The sequence below is a fragment of the Odocoileus virginianus genome, chromosome 11 (assembly GCF_023699985.2).
Source record: "Odocoileus virginianus isolate 20LAN1187 ecotype Illinois chromosome 11, Ovbor_1.2, whole genome shotgun sequence".
Classification (NCBI taxonomy): Eukaryota; Metazoa; Chordata; class Mammalia; order Artiodactyla; family Cervidae; genus Odocoileus; species Odocoileus virginianus.
Genome location: NC_069684.1, coordinates 51,420,982 through 51,440,681, shown reverse-complemented (window position 1 = coordinate 51,440,681; position 19,700 = coordinate 51,420,982). Strand labels below are relative to the sequence as shown.

Below are 19,700 nucleotides of genomic sequence, written 5' to 3'. Positions count from 1 at the left end.
ATTTTTAAATGTAGTATTGAAGGTTACAGTGAGGAATTCACATATACTGATTCAAAGATTCAGATAGCAAACTGGAGAACAATTCTAGCACAGAGAACTTTGAACCGTCAGTTAATGAGTCTAAGTTAATTGTTATCAATTTGGTTTTTTTTAATTAATTTTTATATACTTTTTTGGCTGCACCATACAGCATCTGAGACCTTAGTTCCCTGACCAAGGGTTGAACCCACACACCTCACATTGGAAGCATAGATGGAGTCTTAACAACTGGGTTACCAGGGAAGTCCCTTTATTGATTTTTATTGGAGTGGAGTTGCTTAGCAATGTTGTATTAGTTTCTGCTACACAGCAAAGTGAATTAGTTATGTTACATACATATATATCCCCTAATTAGACCTCCTCTCTATTTAGGTTACCACAGACATTTTCTGAAGTTTTTACTTTTTAAAATTCTTTCTCATTCTGTCTTCCCATAGGTTTGTAAAAGAATGGACTTGGTCTGCCAGAGAATGTTGAATCAGGGATTTCTAAAGGTGGAAAGGTACCATAATCTATGTCAGAAACAAGTTAAAGCACAACTCCCAAGGTATGTTACGGTTAGCAGTGGCAGTAATTCTACAACTGGGGATTTATTTGTTTCTTGATTATTATTATTATTTTTTTTAATCAAAGTAAGGGTCTACATGTTAAATCGTTTCCAAGTTTTTGTAGCAAAGTATACACAGATCACAATAAATGATTTTACTATGGTTTCTTCACTCTCGCCATATCTACTCAACATTTTAGTTTGAGCCAGGGCATTTAGGCAAGAAAACGAAATTAAAGGCATCCAGATTGAAAGGAAAAAATAAAACTCTATTCACAGATAACATGATCTTGTATACACATGATATTGTATATAAAATACACTGATTAGTTATCAGAGCTGAAAACAAGTTCAGCAAGGATACTAGATAAAAGAGTATACAAAAATCAATTGTATAATGCTATGCATTAGCGATAAACAATCCAAAAATGGAGACAGTTCCATTTATAGTAGCATTGATAGTAATGTATAACAAAAGAAGTACAAAACTTGTTTATTAGAAACCAGAAAGACATTAAAAGACATTAAAGACTTAAATAAATGGAAAGGCATTCTGTGATCATAGATTGGAAGATTTCATTTTAAGATGTCCAGGGATTGAATCTGCGTCTCGTGTGTCTCCTGCATTGCAGGCAAATTCTTTACCCACTGAGTCATCTGGGAAGCCCGTTAAAATGGCAGTAGTCCCCAAACTGACACGTATCTATTCAGTGCAAACCCCTGGGCTTCCCAGGTGGCACTAGTGGTAAAGAACCTGGCTATCAGTGCAGGAGACGTAAGAGATACAGGGTTGATCCCTGGTTTGGGAAGATCCCCTGGAGGAGGGCATGGCAGCCCACTCCAGTATTCTTTCCTGGAGAATCCCATGGACAGAGGAGCTTGGCGGGCTACAGTCCATGGTGTTTCAAAGAGCCGGACACGACTGACGCGACTTAGCGCACAGAGCAACCCCCATCAGCATCCTAGCTGTCTTTCTGTAGAGATTGACACACTGATCCTGTAATTCCTGTGGAAATGCAAAAGACTCAGAGTAATCCAAACAATCTTGAAAAAGAACAAAATTGGAAAAATACCATTTTCCAGTATCAGAGCTTTAGCTACAATAATCGCTCTGGTGCTAGCATAAAAATAGATGCACAGATCAATGGAATAGAGTCCGGAAGGTGAACGTTTACATTTTCTGTCAATTGATTTTCAACAAAAATGCCAAGAAAATTCAATGAGGAAGGAATAGTGTTTTCAACAAATGATGCTGGGACAAAAGAATGAAGTTGAAGACATTCCTTATACCACATACAAAAATTAGCTGAAAATGAATCATAGGCTTAAGTGTAAATGTCAGTGCTATATTATAAAGCCTTGAGAAGAAAACATAGTCATAAACCTTTATTAACTTGGATTAGGTTCCTTAGGTACAACACCAAAAGGACAAGTAACAAAAAAGTAGACAAACTAGAATTCATCAAAATTTAAAATGTCTGTGCCTCAAAGGACACCATCCAGAAAATGAAAAGACAGCCACTGCCGGGGTCCAGCCCCAGCAGGATCCAGGGGAGCCCTCAGGATGAACAGTGTCGGCGAATGAGAGAGAGAGACAGTGAGACAAAGCTCGGGGCTGAGTCTGGAGTTTATTTCTGCACGGCCCCTTTATACCCTCAACAACGTCTTTTTGGGGGAAGTGCGTATTGCTTACACACAGGTCATCTCAAAACATTACAGTAACTTGACCTTCAACAGAAACAGGATGTCACCCACATACTTTTCGTTCACAAGAGTCTTTCTTATCATTTGGCCTTCAGGCCTGCTAACATTTTATGGCTTGCACCTGGTGTGACTTAAGCAACTTCAGTAGCCGGCCCTGTTTTTCTTATGATTAATCTATTTTCTTTCTAATTGGTGTCATCTCTATGGGAACTAGATAGGATTACATTTTTACAGAAGAGAAATGCAAAGGATTGCAAAAACAGCAGATATAGCACAAAACAGGCTCTTAGTCTAAAAGTTAACTACCTGCAAGAAGTCACCAGCTAATCTCCATCTAAAATATTTTCTATTAGGCACATTTGTGGCTATCATATTTGTGGAGCTTTTCTCACCCCGCGGAGGGACCTATGCTTAATAGTTTCTTTTGTTAGCGTACTATGCTTAGGATGTTTAGAACAATCATGAGCATTTTTTGCAATGAGAGCACACATTTATCAAACAAGCCAGAATGCCAGCAAAAGGGTTTGAATTGAAGCATTTCCTTCATCCCTGGCCACTTCATAGGGTACCAGTGTCCAGGAGATTTATTAATTAGCGTTTTAAGTTGGTCTTTATTCAGTGAAAGAGGAGCAGGAGAACTCTCCACAGGCAACACAAGAATCTGCAGCAGGGCAAACAAGAACAACAACAGAAAAGGGAGGAGGATACAGGGTGGGGTAGAGAGGAGGATACAGGGTGGGGCAGAGGCTGAGGCCAACCTGGAGAGTCCCTTATATCCTGAACGGCCCTTGCATGTCAGGTTTTTTCCTCATGACCTCATCATGGATGGGATCCTGGATGGCCTTGCCTGTCAGGTATTTTCTTCATGATCTCGTCATGGGTGGGATCTCTCACAACGGCTCCGGCAAGCTACAGAATGGGACAAGACATTTGCAGCCCATGTATCTGTTACAGGACTTGTATCCAGATTATATTAGGAACTCTTAACTACTCAACAATAAAAAGGGGGACTTCCCTGGTGGCCAGTGATTAAGATTCCACACTTCCAGTGCAAGGGGCACAGGTTCAACCCCTGGTCCAGGAATTAAGATCCCATGTTTTCCTGGTGTTACCAAAATTTTCTTTTTAAGGCATAAACAATAAAAAGGTAAATAACTCCAATTTGAAAATGGGCAAAGAATTTGATAGAAATTTCTCCAAAGATGATGTACTAAAGGCTAAACATCGTTAGTCATCAGGGCATTGCAAATCAAAGTAACTATTGGATACCAGTGAACACCCACCAGGATGGATGGCTAAAATTTAAAAGGACAAATGTTGGGAGGGAGATGGACAAATTGGAACTTTCCCATGTTACTGGTGGGATAATGAAATGGTGTAGCCACTTTACAAAACAGTTTCTCAAAAAATGAAATACAGAGTTACCAAATGATGTAGCAGTTTCACTGCTGCGTATACTGCCTATATGCATATACTGCTGTATACTGCATTTCACTGCTGTATATACTCAGAAATGAAACTATGTCTAAACAAAGTACACAGATATTCATAGTGGCGTTTCATCATAGCCAAAAAGTGGAGACAACCCAAGAGTCCAGCACAGATGAATGGATCATCAAAATCATGGTTTGTCTGTATAATAGAATTATGTTCAGCAATAAAAAGGAATGAACTACTGAGATATCCTTCTACATGGATAAACCTTGGAAAAATGCCAAGTGAAAGAAGATAGACACAAAACACATACTGTTATGATTCCAGTTATCTGAAGTGTCCCGAATAGGCAAATCCATAGAAACGGTAAACTAGTTGTTGCCAAGGGCTGGATAATGAGAGTAATTAATAATGGTTACAGGCTTTCTTTTTATGATAATGAAAGTGTTCTGAAATGAGATGGTAGTGATAGGTACACAAGTATGAATATCCTTGAAAACTGACTTATATGTGAATTGTGTCTCAAAACTTTTGAAAAGTTAAAATGAGCTGATCTTAGAGCAAAAATATATGATCTCTTATCTTTATGTCCATGTATACTTCTTTCATTTATCTAATTTCTCTGATTCTAATAGCCATTAGGCTTGAGCTTGATATACCCAAGTGAAAGTAAAAGTTAGTTGCACAGTCGTGTCCAACTCTTTGCGATCCCATGGACTGCAGCCTACCCAGCCTCTCTGTCCATGGAATTCTCCAGGCGAGAGTACCGAAGTGGGTTGCCATTTCTTTCTCCAGGGAATTTTCCCAACCCAGGTATCGAACCCGAGTGTCCTGCATTGCAGGCAGATTCTTTACCAACTGAGCCACTAGGGAATCCATATAGCCAAAGGGCAAAACAAAAATAATTTTTTTCAAATGTTTTATCAGTAAATATTTGTTAGCCAGGATTTCTAAACATAGTGATTCATTTATCATTGCAGTTAAATTATGACCCAATTGTAGATTTCTAAATTAACATGTAAATGTTAGGGTTACATTAAGATATTTTGTTTGGTTAGCATTTTAGCCCACAGTACTTCTTTTAATGGTTGCTTTTTTTTTTGGGGGGGTAGGAGAGAGTCAGAAAGAAGAAACCATTCATTAGCTCGGCATGCAGACATCCTCGCTGCTGTTGAAACAAGGCTGTCATTATTAAATATGACTTTCATGAAGTATGTGGACTCCAATCTCTGTTGCTTCATCCCAGGAAAGGTAAAATAGAATTGCTTACCTAGTAACAGCTGGATTGAACTGTGTAAGCTTTAAATTACTATGAAGTTACAAAGTGATTTTTTTAAATGACAGAATCACTTCTACTTCTTTGGTCATCTGTGAACTCAGTAGTCACAATATTAAAGGGTAAGTTGTATAGATAATTGTGGGCTTTTGACTTTTTTTTTTTTTAAATTTTGGCCACCGTGTGAGGCATGAGGGATCTTAATTAGTTCCCTGAGCAGGGATTGAGCCCATGCCCCCTGCTTTGGGAGTGCAGAATCTTAACCAGTGAATTGCCAGGTAAGTTCCATTGCTACTTCTTTGGGTAGGTTTCTAGGAATGGATTTGTTTAGCTTCTCTGCAATAACTTATATAAATATATATATCATTTATGTGATCTGTATACTTAAAATTATGATTATGAAACATGCTATAGAAGCCCTACTGTTCTTCAGGAAAGCTTTTTAAGGGTCCATACGCAAAGAAAAAATTTGAAGCTTTTACTTTTTGTAAAGATGCCAGAGATACAGCAATGAGCAAGAATAGGTATTGTCTCTACCTTCAAGATTGTTACATTTTAGGGAGGGGGGTTGGGAGAGACAAGCTGGTTTTGTTTTGTTTGAGAAATATTTCATGAAAACAACTTACAAAACTTCCAGATTCGACAAGAATAGATAATTACTGTATAGCAGTATACTCTTGGCTAAGTAATAGTGCTGTTTAACACAGAAATAAGTTTATTGTGGTGTATTTAATGTGAATAAGTGAATCAAGGACCCAGAGTTCAACATGCTGCTCATACCTTCACTAATACCTTGCTTCTTGAATTGAGTGTAAATTCAGAATGAAATAACTTCAGTATCTTTTTATGTGAAAGAGATGGAGGTAGAATTAAAGATCATTTTGCTACTTAGCTGCTACTGGCAAAAGGTTCCCTTAACATGGTTGGAACTAATTAATACTTAGTAAAATTTGAATGCTTTCTTTTTGTTATTTCCACTGATAATTAACATTGGCAATATTGTATTACTTTCTTCATTTTCAATATACTGTAATGTTTGTTGGGAGCCAGAGGAGTCCTGTTTCTTATTTAAAGTATTCTTCGGTGTAGCTCACTTTCCTCATATTAGTTACTGATGTTTTTCTATAAAAAGATGACCAGTTAGAAACTTTAGATTCTAATTATTAGGCCAGATTTTATCCAGGTCTAATTCATAGGTCTTAATTCTTGATGTTCACTGAACTAGAATAGGTTGTCTCCTATAGCCTCATAGTTTCTATTGCATATCTCATAATGTTAAGATTATGAATATTTAAGACACCTCTCTAAGTTTCATAACCTCAAGAGACAGTTCAACCAGTTATTGTTAATGAGAGCTGAATAGCTTGTGTCAAAGTCCATATGCCCTGCAAAGCCAAAGGTATTTTAGTACCTAACCTTTACAGAAGTTGTCTATCTGTTGTTCTAGTTGATCAAGATCATGTGATTGAAATGATATTTCCTGTCTAAACAAATGAGGTTAAATTCAGTTGAGTCTTGCTATTTTTTTTGGAAACCACTTGTTTTCTCTTTTAATTCTAGTGCCAACTGAGGTGGTAGCAGTGGAGGATGTTTTCAGTTTTGAAGCTTATGTGTTTCCCCTTGGGCATTTGCTCCTTAACTGAGACCTTTACCCTACCTGCAGTGGAAAAGTCTTCCATTTTTCCTTAATATTACCCATTTCTTCACAAGATCTTATCCTAATTTATTTTTCTCTGACAAGTCTGAACTGGGAAAACAGCTCCCAAAAAACAAATAAATTTTGATTATTATCACTTTGGTTTATTCTGCCATCTTTATAGCTTATATTTTGCTTAAATCAACACTGTATACTTAGATTACTACTTTGTATTTTTATGTAGCTGGTACTTTTTAGCTTAATTAAGCTAAGTCTAAACTGCTAACTTAACATAGTTTGCAATGTTTGGGTTGTTTTATCATTGTTCTTTTTTGAACTTTCTCATCCTTAAACGTTCATATTCTATCTTCAGGACATAAGGATATGGCATTAAGTTTCACATCCTTAAGTGAAGATATTCTATGAAATACTTTTCTTTCAGTTTAGCATATAATCTTGATTTGGTATATGATTTCTATAGTAGTTTATTCTTGGTTTCCCCAGCATCTTGCTCCTGGGTTCATTTCACAAATTAGTTTTTACAAGTTATTTAAGTGAGTCTGGGTAATGGCAATGAATTTAAATTAGATTGCCTGATATGTAGCAGAATTTTGGACCTTTAAACTAACAGTTGGGGGAAGAAATTTTTTTTAATTATTCTCTGAAAGAACAATCAAATTCGTTTGTAAAATTAAATGGTAGGATGAAGATAGAAGATTAAATGTATGTTTATCTCTTAACTTCTCCCCATACTCGACTCAGTGGAGTAGAGTAAATGATATAATTTTTAAAAGGAGAAAAGATAAAGCCCCATGAAAAGGAGGTCAATAGAGTAGACAGTAGCAGCAGAATTTTGGAAGTTGGAAAGTAGATGAACAAATGATAACTGACTTAGAAGAACTGAGGAAGTTAATTCCTAACCTGGCAGTGAGGGAAGCTGGAAGTCAATGTAGTATGCACAGCTGAACCTCTAAAAAATTCTAGAGTTGAAAGCACTTCTGAAAATGGGGCTAAAACAGAGAGGTTGGTTGAGAATCTATATTTAGGAATCACTTAAATCTGTAGGTCCCCTCTCCAACTCCAAACAAACTAGATCATTGCCCTTCTACCCAGTGAAAATCTAAGGCTTATTCAAGGGAGGGGTTTAAAATGGAGCCTCTTGACAAGGAAGCCATACAAACAACAAAGGCATTTAAAGATCTGTCTAAAGAATTCAGACTGGTTGGGAGTTTGCCACTAGAGCTCTGGGAAGGATCAGCAAACTTTTCTGTAAAGGGCCAGGTAATAAATATTTTTGACTTTGTGGACCACATGGTCTGTGTCATGTCATGGTCTGTTTCTCAACTGAGAAACAGCCATGATTCTACATGTGGTAAATGAATGGGTGTGCTCATGTTCTAATAAAAACCTTATTTACAGAAATAGGCACAGGTCAGTTAGGGCCATAGTTGCAGACTCTGACCACTGTATTGATGTTTCATTTATCTTGTCTCAGAATCAAGTATAGATTCTTGGCTTATTCCTATATATATTTCTCAAATCTTCTATCTGACATACAGAAGTCAAACTTTTTATAGTAAATTCTTGATCAATATCAGCAGTTCACACAAACTGAAAAACACATGGAGCAGAGGCCAACTAACCATTCCAGGAGATATAATAATGAAAAAAGACATGAATAATTTCTTTTCTTCATTGTTACTAACAGCCCTAGTAACCCTTTTGTGCTTATTGAAAAACAGTGGTCTCCAAAAGTCCATGCTTTCACGGTATAATTGTCATGAAGCTAGAGTTCCCTAAAAGAACTTAAAATCTATAGATTTTGTATTGCTGGTTTGTTTTTAATAATGTTTTGGGGAGGGGGCGGAACTGGTGATGGTCACTTTATTCTTTTTTTGAGGGGTAACTTTCTTTTGATGCAATTTCACATTTACACAAAAATTACAAAAAATATGACAAGGAATTCCTGTATTTCTTTTATCCAGATCAGCAATTATTTACCTTTTGTCTCATTTGCTTTTGTTCTCTCTCTGCATATGTTTTATTTTTCGGAACCTTTTGAAGAAAAGTTGGAGATACTGTGACCGTATATTCTGAAATATTTCAGTGTATTCCCTAAGAACTAGGACATTTTCCTACTTAACCACAATACAGATAACAAGCTCAGGGAATTTAAAATTGATCCAATACACTGAACAGCAGTCCATATTCAAGTTTCATTTCTTATTCCAATAATAGTTTTCCTAGCTATTCTTATTTCTGAGTCCAGAATCCAATCTAGGATCACACATGAATTTGTTAGTCCTCTTTAATGTAGAATAATTCCCTACACCTTGTGTTTCTTGGGCCTCAAATTTTTGAAGGTCATATAGATCAGTTACTTTGAGGAATAAATATCCTTCAATTTGAGTTTATCTAATGTTTCCAGAATGTTGTATTTTTTTTCTTTTAAAATTGGTTTTAGTGTGAAGACATTCTTAAAAATAACTCTTGCTTAGAAACATTTCCTCCTTTCATTTTGCTGGTCCTCAAGTAAATACATGCAGTCATTGAACCTTTAAAATGAAGAAAGAATTAATCTATTTTCATTGAATTTTTTAGGTCCCTGTTCTTACACCCCTAAACTCTACCTTTCCCACCTAGTTTGGCTAACTAGGAAATCTGATCAGCTTTTTATGTGCTGCATTTTTAAATATAAGCAAGGAGTAAAGAATCACCAGGCTAATAAGAAACACAAAGTAAAACAAGTGGAGAACAGAAGACCTTTGAGAAAGCAGTTCAAGGATATAAAACTTGAACGAACTATGACTAATAGTCTAAGAGAAATATTAATAAGAAAAATACAGACAAACACATGCCATATAAAGAATTATTCACAAATATGGAAGAAAAAATAAAAGAGGTGAGAGGAAAATTAAGGAAATCTCAAGTGGAGCAAAGAGAAGGAAATGGCAACCCACTCCAGTATTCTTGCCTGGAAAATTTCACGGACAGAAGAACCTGGTGGGCTACAGTTCATGGGGTCACAAAGAGTCGGCCATGACTGAGCACATCAGCAAGTGGAACAAAAAGAAACAGAAAATGAGAACATACAAGGTTCAGTATTCTAATGGGAGCTTTGTTTGCTAAGGGCATCTCTGGTAGCTCAGCTGGTAAAGAATCCTCCTGGTTCAATCCCTGGGAGGGGAAGATCCCATGGAGAAGGGAACAGCTACTCACTCCAGTATTCTGGCCTAGAGAATTCCATGGACTTTATAGTCCATGGGGTCACAAAGAGTCAGACACAACTGAGCAACTTTCACTCACTTGCACTACTTTGTTTGCTGAACAGTAAATAAGAGAAATTCTCTCATCTATAATAGTTGAAAACCTTAAATGATGTTCATAGTAAGTCGTTTATTACTGTGCCAATTTAAACCTAAGCATGATAGAGTAAACTGTATTTACTGGGAATGTGATGGTTGTTCACATTTGGTTTCCTACCATTCTTTCTTAAACTTAAAAATATTTTTCACAAGTATTAATTATCTCTAGTATTCAGCAGAGGCATATTACTTGAGAAGTGTGTAAATAGCCATTAAAGAGTTTCAGTGACCTGCCTAAGACCTGTGCCCTTCACACTGGATACAAGACTCAAACCTTTACATTCTTGTTGCTGAAGTAATTTTCAGAAAGTGATTAAACCTATTCAGAAAATGAAATATTTTAAAAATCAGGTAAACACTGTGCTTTCTTAACATGTACCTCTACAACCATTTTAGCCACTGATGACTGAATGCTCGAAGCAGTCTGGTTCTAACATGCTGTCTTTCTTTACCTTGTCCTTGGCTTGTAACTTTTGGACACAGGAAAGAAAATGTTTTTAATTTTATTGATAACATGGATTGGATGAGTCCATTTAATTAAAGTAACCTCTATGTAGTAAGATTTAAAAACACTAAATTTCCTAATAGAACACTTAGGCAAAGGGAAAGAGATACACCGTGCTTTCACACTGTATTTAGAAGACTGAATACAGTAGATAAGAATACAATAGATAAGAATATTTGGTTTACAGATGTCATTTAGCATTAGTAATCCCTATGCAATATTTTGATATGAAATTAATTCTGAAGAATCAGGGTTATGGAAGAGGATTCACTACATAATTTATTTTAAAAACCTAGAATAAATGTATGGTACATAATAAAGTGTTAGTTGCTCAGTCGTGTCTGACTCTTTGCGACCCCATGGATTATAGCCCACCAGGCTCCTCTGTCCATGGGATTCTCCAGGTAAGAATACTGGAGTGGTTTGTCATTTCCTTCTCCAGGGAATCTTCCCAACCCAGGGATCAAACCCCGGTCTCCCGCATTTCAGGCAAATTCTTTACCAACTGAGCTACCAGGGAAGCCCATGGTGCATAATAACACTACATACATTTTTATTTCCTAGCCAACTTCTCACTGCAGCATTCCTCCTTTAGTCATGTACACCCTCCTCTTGCTCAAACTTATCTTCTCATTGAAATTCTGCTTATTTCTCATTGCCAAGTCCTTCATTAGGCCTACTCCATCCTCAAACAAATCTTATCCCTTTCTACTTCCTTTTTCACACAATACTATGTTTGTACATTGAACTTATGAGTTTGAACTAGTCTTTGCTGTGTATGGGTCTTTCACTAAGTCATCTTGCATAGGTTAAGATGTATGTCCCATTCATGCTTGAGTCATTGTAACAGTCATATCTAGTCTAAGTCAAACATACTGTAAATATTCTTCTGTCTACCAGTATTTATGTACATAATTAACTAGGTCCATTTGTCCTCTCAGTAAAAATTCTCTTAACAATGACCTTTGTATTCAAAACAAAATCTAGCCTCTAAAATCATATTCTTGTATTGACTTTAACCTTGTGTCTTGTCCCTGAACAGTTTTATTTAGATGTGTCAATATTAGACAGTTATGACCATCTTTATCACTCATTTAATGAATGTTGATTAGGGTGTCTGCTATGTGCCAGATACTGCTAGGCTGTGGGGATCTGACAGTGGAAACTAGGTATGGTCTCTTCTCTCATTGAGCTTACTATGTTATGAGAAGAAGAAATTAACAGAAAAAGGTAGTACTTAAACCTTGTAATGTGTATTCTGAAGAAAAAATAAAGGATTTGATGAAGATATTAACATACTTAAACTGAAAGAAGGTTCAGAAAAGACTGCTTACTCTGAGAAAGTGTTACTGAGACCTCAGGTGTGAATAAGAAACTTGGGGCTGGAGAAGGCAGGGGAGATAATGCAGGGAGAACATGACAGAAAGGAGATCATAATGTGCAAAACCCTGAGCAGCAAAGAGAGAGGGTCTGCTTTAGGTCAGATAGCTGAGGGCCACTTCATACCTGTAGGTGGGCTGTACTAGCACTGAGGACGACGTCACATAACACTGGAGTGTTGCAATGCTTCTCATGTTATAACACACATGTAGCGCACTATGGATCGGTTAACATCCTGTCACCAATAGATTCTTTGTAGTAGAATGTGACAAACTAGTAATATGAAGGACTACTACGAAAGTATATAAGTGTATATTTTGTAATTCACCATTTTCTTATATATCATATATATATGACATATATATATATCATTATATATAAATATTAGGTAATTTTTTTAGCCCCAGAACAGTAAGTATTCTTAATAAATATAAATATGAAACATATATAGTATTATAACAAGCCCAAAGCCAATTGTTACAGGTGGTAATGTTACCAGAGGTCAGTATATCAGTTAAGTCACCCTGTAGATCTCTGTAGAATTTGCAAAACAAGTAGTCACCTTACTCTCTGTTTACCTATTTTCTTTAAAAAAAAATAAAGTGCTAATGAGAGCTCATTATTTTAGGTGATTGATGAGATTTATCGTGTGTTGAGATATGTCAATTCTACCAGAGCCCCTCAGCGAGCTCATGAAGTACTTCAAGAGTTAAGGGATATTTCCTCCATGGCAATGGAGTACTTTGATGAAAAGATTGTTCCAATTCTAAAGAGGAAATTACCAGGATCAGATGTATCTGGAAGACTCATGGGCTCTCCTCCAGGTATCTTTTGTTTATAATACTTTCAGTTTATAATCATGTTCATACATAGGTTTGTAACTTGCCTTTTTTTCTCCCACTTAACTGTGTATCTTGAACTTGTTTGGGTCTGTAACTATGTATCTGTAGCATCATTTTTAATGACAGATTAGATTACAGACCATATCTTACATAGTTCATCCACTGCTGTTATGCACATTTGTCTCCAGGTTTTTCAGTATTTGAACCACACTGAAGAACAATCTTGTGGCTGAATCTTTGTACATATCCACAATTTTTAACTGGACATAAATTTGTTAGAACAATTTTTAGTAAAACATTTGTTTCGTTCAGATTAGTTAGCTCCGTGGAGTACTCAGTAGAGTGAGTGGCTGTCTGTAATTTAATAATAAAACTTATGGCATCTCAGCATTAATATATCTATTACTTATTGAGTACTTACTATGCAGACAGCACTATACTGTGTCCTATGAAGACTAAAAAGAAATGTAATACATGGTATCTGCTCTCAAGAATCTTATTATTTCATAGGGTAAGATGTAATCATGACTCAAATTATTGCAGGCAAGAGAATAGTTTAAAGGAGTGTCCATTTACATGCCAAATGAGTAGAGAGAAAATCTTAAGGAAGATAAGATCATTGTTGGCTGGTCTGATTGAGACTTCACAAGAGGTGAGAACTGGTCTGAGCCTTGTAGTTGGGTAAAGGTAAGCTGAGAAAGAACAATGTATCAATCAAGGAAAATATTCTGGTTATTTAAATGTGTGAGGAGAAAACTAACAAAATGGGTTTTAGGGTGCAGATGGATCCATATGATTCTTTTAGAAAAGCTTCAGAGATAAGGTTAAAAAAAAAGCAGGTTATATAGTGATTTTTATGCCCATGGTACATTGTTATTCCTGAAACAGAATAGTTCCAAAGCCTTCCTAAATCTTGTCAGAAGTTCTTCCTGATCATTGAGTGTGATGTAACCCTTTGTGGTGGTATCCCAATTGTTTGGCTAATGTTGAGACCAAATATTCAACTAAGTGCAGAGAGGACTTATAAACCTAATAGGTCTGTGCTTCTGACTCAGATATTTATGATCCTTGTGTGTAATAAGAAAGAAAGTAATTCTACTCTAATTTTACATTTATATTTTCTTAACTAGGTTCTAAAAAAGCTTTATAATACTTTAAAATCCAAGTTAACACCGCTGGACACTCTGCTTTTGCTGGCAATCCACATATTGCCACATGAACATGAGAATCAGAATTCAGACTCATTTATAGTTAAGACAAAGTATTTGATTAATTCATTAGACCAAGTAGGTTGCAAAGAAGAAATCTGCAGAGGTGATGTTACTAAGGACATTCTATGTTTGAAGAAATCTCATTAATGGAGTATTACCGGTGGTGAGCCATTGAAGTGACTGACCCTTTTAAACCATTTCTCCACAGTTCCAGGACCTTCTGCAGCCTTGACTACAATGCAGCTCTTCTCCAAGCAAAACCCTTCAAGACAGGAGGTTACCAAACTCCAGCAGCAGGTTAAGACAAATGGTGCTGGGGTGACTGTTCTCAGGCGTGAAATTTCTGAGCTTCGCACCAAAGTGCAGGAACAGCAGAAACAACTTCAAGACCAGGACCAGAAACTTCTAGAGCAGACCCAGATCATAGGTGAACAGAACGCACGGTTGGCAGAGCTGGAGCGCAAACTGCGAGAAGTAATGGAAAGCGCAGTGGGTAACTCCTCAGGGTCTGGGCAAAGCGAAGAGTCTCCTCGGAAACGGAAAAAGGCCGCAGAAGCCATAGACTCTCTTAGGAAATCTAAACGTCTCCGGAATAGAAAGTAAATCAGAATGTGCTTCTAGCGTCAGAGGAAGACCTGGCTTTGTAGCTTGACCAGTTCTGCGTATCTGGACACTGTGCGACATGGTGTCCGTCAGCTCTAGGCTTTCAGAACACAACTTGAACTCTCATAGTTGGGACTTTTTTTTTTTTTCCTGCTTCTCCTCGTTGAACTGATGCACAGAATCTTTTTACTTTGCAATAGATTTATACTAACCAGACCTATTCTATCATGTTTTGAGAAGTTAACCTTTTTTTTGTGCAGATAATGTTTAAAGCAAATTTGTTTCTGCATATATGCACATTACATAAGGATCTTAAACCAGTCTTGACAGACTAGAAACTAAGTTTAATACAGAAAATGTCCTGTTCACTTGAAAGAAAAGACCTACTTTTTAAATGGACAGTATCTTGTTTTTAAAAAAAAAAAGTTGACTTTTTGTTATAAGTGACCTTTGTCTGGAATGTCTGAAAAGTAGTAAATGCTTTTTGGTATTGAAGTAATGGGTAACTAAAACGGACTTCCATAGTATCGACTGTAGAAGGGCCTCTACAGTATTGACTATATATTTTTATAAACTACTGGCAAGGGACTTATCCAGCTGTTATATACATGTTTTCAGTTCTCTTTTGGGGCCATGACCTACATCTGCATGGATGCATGCATGCATTGCCTAGTCAACTCACTTAAAAAAGCTCTTGCACTGGTATTGATCTTGAACCTCTGTACTTCTCCACTTTTTAGAGCAGTGTCTTAGTTCATTTAAGCGCTTAACATCTTCCACCACAACAGCTTGCTTTGGTGGGTGAGGGGGAGTGGTATTTGTATGTCCATTTGTCCTCCAGTTTTACAGAATAAGAGAGTATTAAAGCCCGCTGCTTTAGCTATTCTCTGTAGGGTTCAGGTACACTGGCTAAGACAGAACCCCAAATTCTTTATGTTGATATCAGACCTCTGGTAACTAATACTATTCCTTACTCACCACTGTGTATGCGCATTGATCCAATGTGGCCATGACCAGTGGTGTGAGTAGGGAACCCAACCTATGGGATGCAATTGTTTTGCCATTGAAAAACAGTTCATTGAAGAAAATTATACTATGAAAAAGCATTTTGATTGTTTCCTTTCTGGGGGGGGTGACCTGAGGGAAGCTTTTTAATGTTAATTTCAGGCTTTCCTTATCCTTCAACTTTCAACAAAAGCTTTAATTTCATTTGCACTCCTGTTTTGAGCTTGTAACTGGAAAAGCATGTCTTGCACTGTCAAGCTTCTAAGTGGTCACTTTAACAACTGTACAGTGATTATTTTCCCCAGTTGTGTATTTTTGAAACAGTCAACTATTACTGTCTAGTTCTATTTTAATGTACTAAATTATGTAGTCATTATTTGACTGTTAAGTTAAACAACTGTTGCCTTGGGCTTCAGTTATTTAAGGTAGACTTAGGTGTAATATAGAATACTATCCCTTTCCAGGCGGGAGTTTGACACCTTTATAAAACCTAAGGTTTTGGTAAGTACCTTAGTTGAAGAAAAGCACAAGGTCACTACCTTTTTTTAATCCGTCCAACATGATATGGTTATGCATCCTTGAGATTACACCAAGTGAAACTTCTTATCCATTTTCAATATTGTCCTTAACATAATAGTGTCCTTAGATTTTGATCAGTTCTTTGTCTAACATTAAAACTCCATTTACAATGTAGTTATGTTTTCAATGAAAAACCATAAAATAACGTCCAAGTGTTTTCATGGTTTGTTGGGAAGGTAATTTTAAAATAAACAATTTCCAAAAAACATTTGTCAGCCAAGATCATCCATAAAAGTCCCTGTCTGGAACTCATTTTCTCAGCAGTTCTCATTTCTTTAGTCATAGGATTTAGCCATATTATCACAACTTTGGAGGAGGCCTACTGGAATACTTACTCATGGCCTTTAATAGTCTGCTTTCCTGGTAATACGAAGATGTTTTTAATTAACAAAGTACATGTTTACAGGTTTATAAAGTATGATCTTTATGCATCAAAGGGATATAACCTCAGATGATCTTTTTTAATAATTAAAGTTTCCTGGGTTTCTTTTTAAACTCATCTAGATACCCTAAATGTATCTACAGTCTTAGTTAACATGAATATTTGGCTTTCATAATAAACATTCACACTATTAAAAGATAGATTTTCTGTTTCAAAATCCAAATTTCTACAATATACACTTGTAATCATCTGCCCATAAATTTTATGAGTTGCACTTGTTAATGGGTGAATGTGGCATAACAGTAGGAAATAAAGCACTACAGTTGTTTTAAATCTTAAATCTTAACTAGCTAAAATGTGTTAGGATATTGCCTTGGCCAGTTTGATAGCCTTTATATGTGCATTTGGGTAGTATAATGGTATTTAAGTGTCAACACATCACAAAATATTTCCATCACCTAAAACTGACATACGTTTCAGGAAAATTGTAAGTTAGCAACTCGAGAGAGAACTCTCTTACTCTGGATTGTAGGTCAGTAATTTAAATGCTGTATGTTAATACTATGTTAATATGTTAAATATTAGGACATTTCATAAAGTATTCCCATCATCTTCCTCGGCTGGTCTTTCAGAGGATACTTAAAGTTGTCCCACTTACAAATTGATCGCAACACTACAGACATAGATAAAATGTGGAAGGGCGGATGAAAAACGGAAAGGACGGCCGCCCGCCTGCTCACCCCCAACAGGAGTCTCTGCTTGTTTCCCTCGTGGACTTGGTTTTCACCTATTCTGAACTAGGTATTATTTTAGAACATGAGGATATAGAACCTGTTGTTTCTTAAGCTCTTCTTTTGATATACAGAGCCTGGAAATAAGGGCAAACACAAATGTAATCAGAGTAATCATACTGTTTTAAAAACTTGGGGTGCCATCAGGTCTAAAACCACTGGTTTTGGAAGCAACATTTTTTTTTTTTTTTGGTAAAACATGTTTTTGGAGTACTGAACTTTACAGGGGCTTGCCTTAATCTCTATTTAGTAGTTTCAAGATATATGTGCTATTATTCTACTTGTTAAAATATTCTATGTAGCCCCTAAGGTGGGTAAGACAGAGTATAAGTAATGCTTAAATAAATAAGCTGAAAGGTGTCACTACAGCTGGATTTTTGACAGAAAATGGACATATGAACATAGGCTATGTGTAATAAAAATAATGGCACCTTAAGATTGCACTATTTTATGCATTATTTTATATGCCATTTCATAGCCTGCACTTTAATCTCCAAAGAAACGATGTGTGATGTCCCAGTTGTTCCTTATTAATAACTGTTTCCTAAGACAGGGCACTTAATTCTATTTTACTATGCCGAAGTAGTTTCTTGGAGGTAAATTCCTCTTTTGAGTTCTCTATTTCCTTAGCCATAATATTTTCTAGGATCTAGGAACTCCCTATCTTATTTCCAGCAGTATATGATTTAATTTAAAATCTCATACTTGGTGATCAGCACATTCTTAATATACCACTCTAGCAATGAGTACCCATTTGTTAACACCAAACCTTCTTTAAAATAATCATACATTGTAAGTAAGATATGAAGCCAGGAATAAAGGCATTCTGCCTTGTATGATGCAGTCTCTTGAAAATGGCTGTTCCTAATGTAAAATCCAATACATTCAGTGATTTGGCTTGGGATCTGAATTTCTTTCACTAGTCCTCAAAAGGTTAATAAGAACTACTTCAAAAAGCTCTGTAGCCTGCCATCTTGAGATTAGTTATTTTCAAGAAATACTATATAATCTACAAAATGAAATTAGCAATTAGTTGACTGCTGCCTACCATGAGTTTATTTTTAATGGCAATATATTTATATTTGTGATAAATATGATAGGCTTAAGTAATGGCCTTTTCCAGCTTCCTAAGAATCTGTGTTAAATTTCTGAAATTCAAACGTCAAAAATTGAAATTTTTCCTGTTGTGTTTGAAGAGAACCATGAGATTTAGAAGCATATTGGTGATCTATTAGGTCCATTGCCAAAGTAGATACTGGTCCGTATTCAAAACTATACCTAAAGTTAGATGCGTTTAAAATTCCTTTATGTCGTGCCATGTCTGTTTACTTATGGTCATGAGCAACAATAAATTACAATAGTTTATCTTCTGGAATTTTAATTGTTATAACCTAATTTAATTACTGGAAAGTGAAAAACACCTCCCGGTCACACAACAGGGTACGTAAATAAATGTGTTGTTACCAGTGCTACTTGTTTTCTTTGTATTTCATACACAGAAGATTACAGAGACATCTTAAATGCCATCTTAATAGCTACCACCTCTTAAAAGCAGTTTATTTTGTTATTTTAATCCTCACAGCCGCTTTATAAGTGCTTCCCTGGCAGCTCAGCTGGTAAAAGAATCCACCTGCAATGCAGGAGACCCCAGTTCGATTCCCGGGTAGGGAAGATCCATCCCCTGGAGAAGGAATAGGCTCCCCACTCCAGTATTCTTGGGCTTCCCTGGTGGCTCAGATGGTAAAGAATCTGCCTGCAGTGCGGGAGACCTGGATTCGATCCCTGGGTTGGGAAGATCTGGAGAAGGGCATGGCAACCCACTCCAGTATCCTTGCCTGGAGAATTCCCAGGGACAGAGGAGCCTGGCGGGCTACAGTCCACAGGGTCACAAAGAGTCGGACATGACTGAGCGACGGAGCACAACACAGCAGCTGCTTTATAAAGCAGGTTTCACTGTCTATAAGGAAGTTAAACTGAGGTTAAGCAACATAGCCACAATGTCACCTACATGTGACTTGATCCCTGCCTCCAAAGCTTATGTATTCCTGTTATACTGCTACATTCTAAAATGTCTGGGAGCTGTGGGACTCCAGTTACACTACTTCAAATTCCGTAAATACATAGATTTCATGCATCAGAAGCAGTCTATGCCAAAATCACTAATAATGTAATATACAAAGGTTAAGATCATGGAAAGACTAGGCTTTGAAGAGGCAACTTTTGTCCTGAAGTTTTTTGGCAATGGGTTTACATTAGGCATTTGGGTAAAAAATATTTTTAAGACCTCTGTGTGTGTGTGTTCTTAGTCGCTCAGTCGTGTCCAACTTCTGAGAACCCGTAATCTTAAATAGGAAGTCCTGGTAATAGATGTGGTCAGAGGCCACTAACGCAGTCACTTTAT

At 36.6% G+C, this 19,700-nt stretch overlaps 1 protein-coding gene across 1 annotated transcript in view; it reads left to right on the top strand.

The window, feature by feature from the left end:
- The window catches only part of FBXO28 (F-box protein 28), a 29,762-nt gene extending 10,994 nt beyond the window's left edge, over nt 1-18,768 (top strand). The window contains exons 2-5 of the mRNA XM_020879491.2: nt 477-586; nt 4,837-4,975; nt 12,515-12,710; nt 14,148-18,768. Coding sequence (XP_020735150.2) covers nt 477-586; nt 4,837-4,975; nt 12,515-12,710; nt 14,148-14,542 — 840 coding nt within the window. The 3' untranslated portion in view covers nt 14,543-18,768. The remainder of the gene's footprint in view (nt 1-476; nt 587-4,836; nt 4,976-12,514; nt 12,711-14,147) is intronic.
- Nucleotides 18,769-19,700: the final 932 nt, after the last annotated feature.